The sequence below is a fragment of the Polyodon spathula genome, chromosome 2 (genome assembly GCF_017654505.1).
Source record: "Polyodon spathula isolate WHYD16114869_AA chromosome 2, ASM1765450v1, whole genome shotgun sequence".
Lineage (NCBI taxonomy): Eukaryota > Metazoa > Chordata > Actinopteri > Acipenseriformes > Polyodontidae > Polyodon > Polyodon spathula.
In genome coordinates, this window is record NC_054535.1 from 82,848,602 (window position 1) to 82,861,409 (window position 12,808).

Below are 12,808 nucleotides of genomic sequence, written 5' to 3' on the forward strand. Positions count from 1 at the left end.
GGTTTATTATATTTAAAAAAAGCCTTGTCAATGAAACACGACAGTGAATGCTGCCTTAGGTAAGCTGCACATCTGTCAATTATTAATGGAATGTTACTGGCTCTGGCAAGAGCATGACACTTTATCTGGCTACTGGGCTCCAATCAGAATAAAACACCACAATGCAAGAGCGAGGGGTAGACATTGTACACTGACACATACCTGTTTCATATCAATCATGCAAACAATCCTTCTTACAGCTTTGTAGGCAATAGACAACATTGTCTTCACCAATTTAACATATATAATTATATCTGTTTTGTAAAGCACTTTGAGATGTATTGGTATGATTGAGCATTGTTTGAGCTTACACTATTCTTTCACTATAACTGTGTCTACTGTATTTACAGAGCATACCACATCTATCAGTTTCATTGTAAGTAAAACCACTTTCTGTCTTTCCTTTACTAAAAAAAACAAACAGTAACCTATTCCTTTTTTTGTGAAAATATCTTTTAAATAGTTTTGTACTGTATGTTGTAAGTTTGTCATTAATTCAACAGGACATATATTTATGGTACATTTACATTTTCTAATGTAGTATTACAACAAAAGGGCATGAATACATGTTGGGCAACATGACAGAACCTGGGACTTTTTGTTTACTAAATATAGCTCTAATTGATTTAGTATCTACAATAAGATTAGGGTTTATGATTACAGTGGACATGCAATATTAAAAAGGTCATTAAGTAGGGAAGCTGTATATTATTTACCCTGTAATATGAGCTGAGTTAACACAGTATAAAAGTATGTGGTGTAAGTTTGTGTATATGGAAGCATAACAAGTGTGGTAAAGTATAGTGGAAGCAAGGTAAAACACAAGCAAGGATGGTAAATCCCAGTAAAGTACGGTCAAGCGTGAGAAAAACAAAACAAAAACATGCTTAACTATGCTAAAGCAGCAAAGAAGAGCATGTGAAATTAAAATTTACCACAGTAAACTTGTAAAAGGGAAACCTTGTCAGTCTATCAAGGATTTCACTTCCTGTTCAATTTATTTTCTTAGGCCATGTGCTACATGTCTGTTTGAGTAGCTTCAATCCATCACAGTAATTACTGTGAGGTTCCTGACTTCAGTCATTGAAAGGGTCTGCAGTCATCCGTGGCTGTCCTTGTTTTCTATGGAATCAGTTTGTTCCATTTCTTTGATATCCTGCTGACGGCACTTAGAGAACTATGAAATGTTATTGAAGTCTGTATAATGACTTTACTTTTAGTGTCACCATCGCTACGTGCTTTATCATAATTTTCAAAGGAACATTACATTTTATAATTAAAGGCCACAATACTGATTTTATATATATATATATATATATATATATATATATATATATATATATATATATATATATATATATATGTGTGTGTGTGTGTGTGTGTGTGTGTGTGTGTGTGTCAGGAAAATATATATTAGGGGTTTTAATCGTTTAATCCCACCTGTGGGCTTTGATCGATGAAAAAATAACTGATCGATTAATCTTGTCTGCCTGAGTGCAGTATCAAAAAACGGTATGTGAAAAATAAAGGGTACTTCTAGAGACCTTGACAAACAGGCAACGGGAAGGTATAACCGATGAAGAAAAAAAGGCTGCATCTTGCAACATTTGCTGATTGGTGCTTTCTTTCCCCACTGTACTACTAGTTTATTGTATCATCTTAGTCACAAGTAAGTTCATTTTTTTAATGCAATGTATTTCAAATGATATCAAACTTTCTGTTCAGCTAACCAAAATAAAACAGCAGTCAGTAAGTTACCCTTGTTAGTTTGAAACATACCGTATACCAACAAACAGCAAAGTTCATATTTTAAATGATTCACTTTGGCTAACTTCAAATTAGTGTAGGCAAATATTTTCAAACTGTCAAATTACATGTAAGTAAATAGGTATAGTATTCATTAGCTGTCATTATGAAACATATGCAGTAAATAGCTTTATGTATTACTTGTAATTGTCTTTCAATACAAGTACATATCACTAGCAAACAGGTGTGATTACTAGATTGGATGATTAGTCAAGCAATGGAAAATGTCAAGATTAAAACCTCTAATATATATATATATATATATATATATATAATATATATTGGAAAATGAAAGTTACTTCCAAATAAAACCTTTTTTTCATTTTTGTTAGGTAAACAATCTTTCAAAAATTTCATTTTTACATGTCTTTAAACTGACGTTTTTATGAAACTGACCTGAAAAGATTTCTTAAAGAAATTTGTCTCAGTGCTTCAAGTTTCTTTTGACGGCCCCTTTTCTTTCTACACAGCCGAAAGGCTTTTTGTCCGAACATCATGAAATAAAAAAATTTTTTTAAAATTTGACAAACTGTTTGTGCAAACTCAAAAATGTTTTTTTCACACACACACACACACACATATATATCGAATATATATGGTATATTATATATATATATAATAGATTATATATATACAGAAAGAGAGGATATGTTTGAATCAAAGTTTTGCAACCTCTATAATTTATACTTGTTATTGTTTATATTCAAATCTATGATTTATTCATACATGATGTAATGGTGTTCTATATATTGTGACATCTTTTTTACTTCTATCTTTAAATCTGTATTAATTCGAATTAACATTATTTTATATAAACCTATATTTATGTTATTATAATTAATCACCTTTGAGTTGGGACCTCCCCGGTGCATCAGCATGCATAACTTTTAAATTAATTTGTTTATGCATTTATTTATTTATTTATTTAAATGTTCTATGTACTGAGCATCAAAAGCAACTTATCACTTATATTTAAGTATCAAAAGAAACGTATCACTTATATTTGGATACTCTGTTTTAGAGCAGGTGCAGTGACTTTTTATTGTTCTGATTAACAATTGACATCATTGGCCAGTGCTGTGACTCTTGGTCTCCCAGTTCATGGCCTGTCATTGATAGAGTGTGTCTGGTTATGCCGTCTCGCAAGATTTGAAATTGCTGGCTGTGAGCACCCAAGGCCGTGAGTCACAGTACGCTGCCCCAGTCCAGCCTCCAACATGCTGATTGCACGAAGGCGCTGCTCTCTTGACAGAGGTGGCATATTTTTTTATATTCTTTGATTTTCTTTATTCCTTTTATTCAAGCTTGCAACTCAACAGCTGAAATCACTTTATATCCAGTGTCCAATCAACTGTCTATCTCACTAATTAGGTGATTAAGTGCATATGCTTCAGTCATAGTCACTCAGGTCTGTCATGGTCAAGGATGAATGATCAAGTGATTAAAAAGAAACCAAAAACATTTCGTCAATGTTCATCATTTATATACCTTTTTTTTTTTTTTTTTTTTTTTTTTTTTTAATTAACATGTTATAATAGTGATAAGTTACTTTTGATAATCTGTATATTTATTGAAGTTAACTAGTTAATTATTTTCTGTTGAGTCCTGCTGGTATAATCATCTTCAGTCTATTTATTAATTTACTTTCTTTTATTCTTCTATGTGTCGCATTGTCTAATTTTAGCTGTTCTAATACTACAAACTTTACATCATTTATGTCATGTCCTTGAAAGGTGACGTACTGTACTTTTGGTTCTTTTTTTTTTTTTTATTTCTAATTAATGAAAGGTGGTTCTGAATTATTTTATTTTATTATTTCATCTCATTTTTCACAGGCTATTCCATAAACAACATTACTATTTTTATAGTAGGTATTAGTTTTTAGTGGGTATGTGTTGTTCTTATGTTTAATTGTATTGTTACTTTTGTCCATGTATTTACACACTACACATGTACTAGTGCAAGTATTTGTAGAACCTATTCTGTCAATTATTCTTTTATGTTTACTGTTAAATAAAATATCACCTAAATTAGATTCTCTTTTGAATGCTAAAACTGGGGCCATAAGAAATACTTTTTTCAATTTTTCTGAATTATGCAGAATCTGCAAGTGTTTCCAAACTATCTTAGAAATATTAGGCAAAAGTTCAAAGTAAGTCTAATGTGACTCTTGACCTTTTTATCTCTATTTTTGTAATCTAGTAGATCATCTCTTTTTAGTTTATCCACTTTTCTTAAATCCGTCTCTATAATTCTTTCTTTGTATCCTCTTTTTTTAAGATTTGTTTTTAATACATTTCTTTGTTTTACATAGTCACTTTGTTTCTTTAGAACATATTCTTCATATTCTTATTCCTAGACCCTTTGGGGTTGCCTTTTTAGTGTGTATTGGATGTGCAGAGGACATGTGTAAATACTGGTGCATGTCAGTAGGTTTACAGAAGAGGTCAGTCTCAATTGAACCTTCTTCAAGTTTTACTACTGTATCTAAAAATTATATTTCTTTTCTTGTCCATCGAAGGTCCACCTTATTATTACAGTGTATTTCATAAAACTGGAAAAGAGATTCTTCTCCATCTGTCCAAACCCCCAAAATATCACCTACAATCCAAATGTATTCTAAAGGTTCTCTTTCCAATTTTCTAAGTATTGGTCTTCCTATTTTCCCATGTATGTACTGGCAAAATACATTCTAATTTAGATCCTATTGCTGTACCGTCGTTCTGCTTGTAATTCTTAACAAATGTAAAATAACTGTTTTCTAAAACTACGTTGATCATGTTCAGCACTTCTGCTATTGGTATTGATTTATCTAGTCTATTATCTAATGCTTTTTGACAAGCTTCTAAAGTTTCTTTACGAGGGACACTTGGGTACAAGGATTTTACATCCATGCCAAATAAAATTGTATTCTCTGGAAGGTCGTGACTCAAGTCTTTTTAAATATACAGTATATAAGATATTTCATCTTTCATCTTCATCTTTGTCTTCAGAAAATAAAACAATAACTGTATTATCAAGAATGTTCTTCTGATATGATGATAAAATATGATTTTTATCTTAATTGCAATAACATAGCTCACTGTAAAACAAAGAGGAAGACAATAAATAAGAAGTTTTAACTTTTTTTAATTGAAAACTTAAGATCATGTGAATCATGTACAGAATTTATTTTCTCAGAAAGAATTCAAATTTCATAGTTTCACAAACCTGTAAAACTTCAAAACATTGCTACAAAAAAAAGTATGTGTACGAAAGAGAAAAAAATAGTTCAAGGAGTATAGAGAAAAAACCTCTCATATTATACAAGCTAAATAAAGCGGACATCGACATATAATTCATGTTTTCAATCAAATGACAAAATGTTAAAAAGGAGCAGGATTCATGCACCACAAGATGTTTCTGTTTCCTGACTGAAGAACTTTTAAGTCTAAATCAGTGCCACAGTGATTCAGTGTAAACAGTTACAGTGTTTCATTTATTAATACTTTTATTCAAGTATAGAATTTGTATTTATAATCGTTACCGACCTATTTAACATTTTGTCATTGTTTGGTCAAACATATTTGTCAAGATATACAGCAGATTACTTTCCTTTAAAAGCAGCAGGTCTGTGTTTAGCACCTCCCTGGTCTCGTAGTTGCTTTATGATTTTGTGACATGAGATTCCATAACACAGTGAACAATAATATCTCTACAAGTGCTGAACCAAAACACAAAACAAACAGAAAAAAAACACTTACAGTAATTGTTTAAAGTGATAAATAAAGTGAAGAACGTGGTGATTAATATGTGGCCCCTTGGTTTCTCCTTAGCTTTGTGTTACTATATAAGTGCCTTTGAAGAAGAGGCATTTTTTTCCAGATCCCTTACCAAAGACTCATTACTATCACTGAGGGGCCTTTTATATTAAAGGATAATTGAGCATAACTGGAAAAGGCTGTCAAAGTGGACATAAATAAACTATAACAGCGATAGGTATAGTTACTATTATAAATGACACATTACAGTTTTAAGCCAGCATTACAATGTAAGCTACGACCGGAAAGAATAATGAAGGCTGTCTTGATTCAAAGGTGCACAAGTAGAAGAGTTCCATGAAGGTCATAAATATAAACAGTGGGGCATGGTGGACCGAAGCACTGAACTTGTTAGCCGAGTTACAGATAGACGCATACAATGGTTTAAAGAGGATTGGATGAATCACCAGATTGAGTATTGTGGCATCACTGGAAAATGGATGCCCGAATTACTCCTATAAGAATGGTTTCAATTTGGTTTCAAAATTGCAGCTACAAATACCCAAAGACTGATTGATTGACTTCTTTGTCTTCCCTTATCACCCACCAGTTGATTCGGCGAGCATGGTGCTCCGTGAGCTGCAGCTGCAGTTCCACTCTATGTTAAAGCTGGTATGATAAGTTGGCATTTGCTGTAACCCACCTTTATTGCTTCAGAAGTTTTTGTAGCCAACTGACTAACAGCTACTGTAAATTGCCCATACTCAGTTAGTTATTTTTAGTACCCCACTGATATGCTTATTTTAATTCCAACTAGTTACCAATAAAGTTGTAAAATTTTATTAATTTTGTAACTGAAACAGAATCTACTGTATAACAGAGAGCCATTAGAAGCTACCTTTGCATAGAACCATCAATAGAATAGTTTCAAGTCTCTTTGTTGTATTGAATATGGAAAGACACTTTTTCAAAGATCTGAAAACTGAACTATTCAATAAAAATGAACTGTAAAAACAGTGAGGTTCAAAGTAGCCAAATCTAGTAGTGTAGTAGTGTGCAATACATCTAAAGCGTTTTAAGAGTGTGACAAAAATAGAATCTCAAGTGACAACAGCCTCTGGCCACTGGGTGTCACTAATGTTCTATGTAATGTTCAAATCAACTATAAGGCATTGCTTCCTGTGGCTGCTGAAAGGTATTATTATTTTTTTCAGAAAACATTTGTTTTTCAACAAAACCTTAATACAGTATTTAGACTTGAATATTACATCACTTCATAGTACGCTGAATCGAGAGTTTATGTCAAGTCGTATTTTAGATGATTGAGGTTGCTCTTGTTAGCCTATTCATGCATTGTTTATGACGTTCCCACTGAGTTTACAGCATCTGATGTAAAAGTTACATACTTTGGTCCCAGTGCAATATGGGGATTATTGATTCCCAATCTAAATCTGTAAGAATCTTTTTTTTTTTTTTTACACTGCAGTGCCCTGCTCCATCCTTGTATTTCAACTTTGGTCACTAGAAGGCAGATTTAGTTGGTACTGTGGGTCAAACTCATTACTTAAACCTGAAATGTGAATTTAAATCTCACTGTATGAATACTGCTCTCAAATTATAACCTTGGAATGAAAGGTCTACTCAGGATGAAAAATAGCCAAGGCTGCACTTCCCAATAATTCTTACTATTTTAATACTGTATGTGAATTACATAGGCTGCCTGTGTTGTGTCAGTTAACTCTCAATTGAAACAACCATTATTTAGATGCAGGGTTCCCTTAGACTCCATGTCAGAGAATAAGAATGTGCCACTTCGTGTTTTCTTACAGTCCAACCCTGATGTGAGTGTTGGAAGCTATTTAAGGTTTGCTTGTTCACTATAGTTAGTCTAATTTTCCTTCTGTTGGATTGGAAAACAAATGGCAAGTGCATCACTGTGCTTATCTGGTATATACAGTATTAACAGGGTAAGGTGAGATGCAACAGAGTTAATGATTTGGATTTGTCGGTCATGCTTTCAAGAATCCTTGGAATTTTTACATGTAAGGGGACACCCATGGCTTATGTGCAAAGGTAATTTCTTCACAAGGATTCCTAGAACACAGATGAACCAACCTTTTTTCATTCATTGAACAAACCTGTAATCTCGGAAGCCACTACCGACTCCTCTAGGTAGCAAAGCTTAGGCAAGTCACGGACATTGAGAATCTCCATAGATACACTGATATAAATATCATGGTTTAATGATGACAGACTGTATGAGATATATCAGGTAAAACAACAGCCAACAAAAACGTACCAAGCTACATTGTTTCTTTCATGTTTCATCTGCATGGCCTTTATACTGTATATAGAAACATGACAGATGTTTGCTGTCCAATATAAACTAACCAGTAAGGAATTAGGATTTCCCCTAGAAACCTTGACAATATCAGGAGAGGGGCCGCATTCAACGAGAGAGAGAGAGAGAGAGAGAGAGAGAGAGAGAGAGAGAGAGAGAGAGAGAGAGAGAGAGAGAGAGAGAGCAGTATGTATCGTTTACACTTATTTAATAACATTTAGTGTGGAACCAACTATATATATATATATATATATATATATATATATATATATATATATATATATATATATATATATATATATATATATAAAACAGTTCTTATTATTTTCTACAAAAATGACCTCAGAGAGCACAAGAATAAATTACACTAATTCAATTATCCACAATCTGCTTGCTTGAAAAAGTGTTTTTTGCTTGTGTTTTCTTAATATAAATAACAAGGGCAATCTTGTAAGAGTTCTGATTGTGTTGGACGTCAACTTCTTTGCTGCATTTTTTGTGCATAAAAGTCCCTACAGGTCTCACAGCAGCGCTGGTACCACCTCATGTCCTGACAGAGGTTCTTCTCTCTGATGACTTTACAGTAGACAGGCCACTGGTCCCGTAGGCACTTGAATGTTAAGGCAGCTACAGTACAAAACAGACAGAAGCATAAAGTTAACAAAAACTAATTTTCACCACCTTAAATATCTAACTGGAACCTTTTATTTGTTTATTTATTTATTTTATCTCAGAGCAGTTATCTCAGGTAAACACAATAAAAAGATGTCTATGACGAAATTTTAATTCATTACTTAGCAAATACATTACATACATGGCCTACTGCATGTCCCTATTCATGGTGTAAGTTATTGTCAGCAATACAGGTAACTACTATTTTACTGTCAGATTCTGCAGTATACTCTTACTGAACAGCTGTCTGTGGTGTTGTTTCACAAATAATAATTCTCCAGTGGTGAAATGTTAGTGCATTCAGGTATTAAATTAATCTGAATGAACATCATCATGCATTTTGTGTAGCCACCTTAATGGGACAACAGTACATAGCAACTGAAACTAGAAACACAGCACCAGTTACCCTCCTTCCATGTTAGATTGTCTTTCTTTAAAACGATTAAAATATGCAAGATAGTCACTCACCCAGTCTAGGCGAGGTGATGGTGTTCACATTATTTTTCTCGTTGCAGGGTTGTAGATGACAAGGTCGGTAAGCAGCGGGTTTCTCGGATGAGAAGCATTCATTTCCATGCCTTCCAGTGATCTTGTGCATGCATTGAATTACCCTGGACTGCATTCCCTTGCCACAGGTTACTGAACACTACAGAGGCAAAGTATGTATTAGCACACATCAATATATAAAAATACTTGCAATATATGGAGGCTGAAATATCTTAACTATCGCATTACATAAAATTCTATGTAACATTATAAAAGGTTTTGGTGTTCATAGCCACCCAGGCAATGATCCCCAGAGTACCTACTTCTGTTGCCTTCTTCCAGTGGTAATGTAAACCAGACTGTCAGAGTGAATCTGCTAAATGTATTATTAAAAAGGTTAGTCGTAAAGACAAGTCCTCTCGCACAAAAGACAATTGTATTACTAAGGAGGAGTCATTCTTATACTGGCACCCTGGTTAGTATTTTCTAAGCAAATAACCCCTAAATAAGCAAATAACATTTTAACATTGCAAAGATTTAACTACAAAGTAAAACAAAAACAAAAACAAAAAAAAACGCATACACATCAAAGTATATATTGAAATGTTTATATTTATGGTTGTAATTAAAGTTGCTAGTGGAGATATAACTATATACTATACACATACTGCACACATTTTCAGATGGTATAATGTTTTTAGAATAGTTTGTTTCTTAAAGGTTCATTTAACAACAAAAAAACAGGTACCTATTCCATGTTGTAGTGTTTTTTTTACATCACCCCCTGTACAGTGCTAATGAAAAACGGCCACAGGAGAGCGAAAGTGAGTTGTGCTTCCAATTGAAAAAAGTTGGGAATACTTTCTGTTCTGGAAAAAAGGTAATTACCAGGGATAAAATAGCACAATATTTTGGAATTTTAAAGAGCACTGTGACTGATATTAAAAAGTCTGCCTCAGAGATTTAAAAGTTTGCAGTCTATGATAGTAGGGGTGGGATATTTGAAATATATTGCTTGAGTACTTGAACGTACATGAACCTCCCAAACATTGCCACAAGTCCTATTTTAAATGCCAAACTAACACACAATCAAGTGATATATTAAGTAATTAATATAATGTTTGCCTTCCTGTGCAGTCAATTGTATATGGTCAAGTATTACTAAATAACTTAAAGTATTCAAATTCACGTATCCACACAACTTTACATTAAATTGTAAAAAGAGATGCCTGGCCTATCTGTTTGAAGTGTGTCTCAGGGGTCCTTTACTTTAGTGCAGTAGTTCCAACATACAAATAAAAACTGTACTAAACATAAACAGCCGCTCTGTCCAACAGCTTAGAGAACAATTTCAAGTGAAAAAAGCCTTCCACCTGTGGGAAGATTGGGGAATAGGGTCCACGAGTCTGTGGTAATTGTAACTTTTTCTCCCTTTTGAAAGTTTTGTATGAACAGCTGCAGCACGATTTTCTTTAAGTTTTTCCAGCCTCACTGTTATTGTTTTATGGGTCGGCACAGCATTGGGATAATCTTACATCGATTTCAAAACTGCTGCATTCACGATTCACACGCACTGTCCTCATAGGGAATAACGTGATCATGCCCTCTTCGGCCAAATCTGTAGAAAATGTTGTTATTTATGTTTGCTTTTTACTGCCATCAGTAGCTCCATCCACAATAATTGTGAACGTTTTCATTTCAAACGAAGAAGCATTGAACTTATGTTTTAGTGGTATGGCAATTTTGTTTGGCATAATTATTTACATACCACGATTTTCTCGTCCGGTTCCTCAAAATACTTGCAAATGTGGCTTCCTTTGTTTAGGAATGCCATTTTAAATATAGAACAAACTCAGAAAAAACACTTGTCATTAACGTTATTAACCCATCGTGGAACCGATACCACACCATGCCTACTACAGGCATGAACACACACAAAGTGCACCAATGAAGCGCCAGATCGACCAAGAATAAAACCTGCCCCAGTGTCAATCTTTCTGTTGCACCAAGCTACTTGGAGGCAATTGTCAAGCCTCTTCCTTTTTATAATATCCGCCCTTACTATGGCACTAAAGCAGTCTGATACACGACAGACTACAGATGAAAAATTACTAAAATTAATGCATAAAAAAATATGCGTTTGGTGACATTTGTCACATGGCCGGTTTTACATCTAGCATATTATTAAACGTTTAACCACTTTTAAAATTCCCATTCCTAAAAACTATTACAAGATAAAATTAAATCAAACATTATTAAGAACAAATTCAAAGTTAACACAAGTTTTTAACTCTTTTTTTGTTGTGCCTGGGGGAGTGTCCTCCAATGTCATGATACAGGAACTGGTAAATAACATGGTTCATATTTAATTGTAACCATAGGGGTGGTTTGGGGTGCAGTAGCAAGGATTTCTCACCTACCTTCAATCAGCTTGCTATTTAAACCCTTTTTCAAGCATTTCTACCTGTGCCCATTTTGTTCCTCCGTCCTCCCCTCCATCAACAGTCCAAAGCCCTTTGACCATTGTTCCATAGTCCAATTTCTGTGTTCTTGTGCTTATTTTAGCCTTTTGTTCTTGTTCCCCTTTCTTAACAGAGGTATTCTTACTGCAACACATCCTTTAAGTCCTTATTTCAAGAGTGACCTTCGTAATGTTGATTTGATGGTCAATTCAACACTTGTCTTCTTTCTATTATTTAAGGATATTATCTTCAAATATTGCTCATCCTTGTTAGACAGCTTTTTGGGTCTTCCAGTCCTGAGTTTGTCAATTACAGATGATGTTTCTCTGTACTTGCTGATTATGCTTCGGCTACCACACCTTGAAAATCAATTGATGCGAGCTATTTCACTCAATGTTTTTCCTTGTTTATACAAATCAAGGTTGCTATAATAGTAGAAAACACTAGTGGAGGCTTTGAGTAAATTGCTGATGCTTATAATGCATCAGAATAGAACAATGCAACATTTCTAAGACTTTTGCACAGCGATGTGTGTGTGTGTGTATATATATATATATATATATATATAATATATATATATATATATATATATATTATATATATATAATTTTGGCACACACTGTTTAAGATTGCAGAGATAAAGGGATATTGCATCTTTATTCATCCTATTTGTTAATAACTGGTCTGTACTTTTAAGCAGCCCAGCTACTTCTATTTTTAATTAGTTCCATTACAGTACCATAACATCATATAATAAGGAAAGCCAAACTTTAAAATCTCTGTAGCATTTGCCAAGGCATGAGTAAAACACCAGGCCTGCAATTGGCCCCTACCATCTAAGCCTTTCGTTGGCAATGCATTTTCATTAAACAAAAAGTCTGTCACACAGACCTGCATATTACTCTGCTAAGACAGCACAGCATTTACACTGGAGACACCATGATTAAAAAGCACTGATTGTAAGAAGCAGATGTCAAACTCCTTTATATGCAAGATCTAAAATATAAAACTGATTTTTTTTCCTTCTGATTGCCGATTTTTTTATTATTATTATTTTTTTTATTTATAATGCTGCCAGTAGCACAACTTGTTAGTTATCTACATTACTGCACTAGATGGCTTTTGGAAGCTTCTCACAAAATATATATATTTTTGTTTTCTCTATCCCACTTGCAGATTTCACTAGCCCACTTAATAGCACTACAGCAGCAAAATAATTCTGAGACTGTAGTTACCCCAAGTTTTAAGCACTATACATAAGA

At 33.6% G+C, this 12,808-nt stretch overlaps 1 protein-coding gene across 1 annotated transcript in view; it reads right to left on the reverse strand.

Moving 5' to 3' along the window:
• Positions 1–8,273: 8,273 nt before the first annotated feature.
• Positions 8,274–12,808, reverse strand: part of LOC121302267 (A disintegrin and metalloproteinase with thrombospondin motifs 19-like) — a 104,419-nt gene continuing 99,884 nt past the window's right edge. Inside the window, exons 22-23 of the mRNA XM_041232116.1 lie at positions 9,067–9,244; positions 8,274–8,553 (exon numbers count right to left, since the gene is read on the reverse strand). Coding sequence (XP_041088050.1) covers positions 8,402–8,553; positions 9,067–9,244 — 330 coding nt within the window. The 3' untranslated portion in view covers positions 8,274–8,401. The remainder of the gene's footprint in view (positions 8,554–9,066; positions 9,245–12,808) is intronic.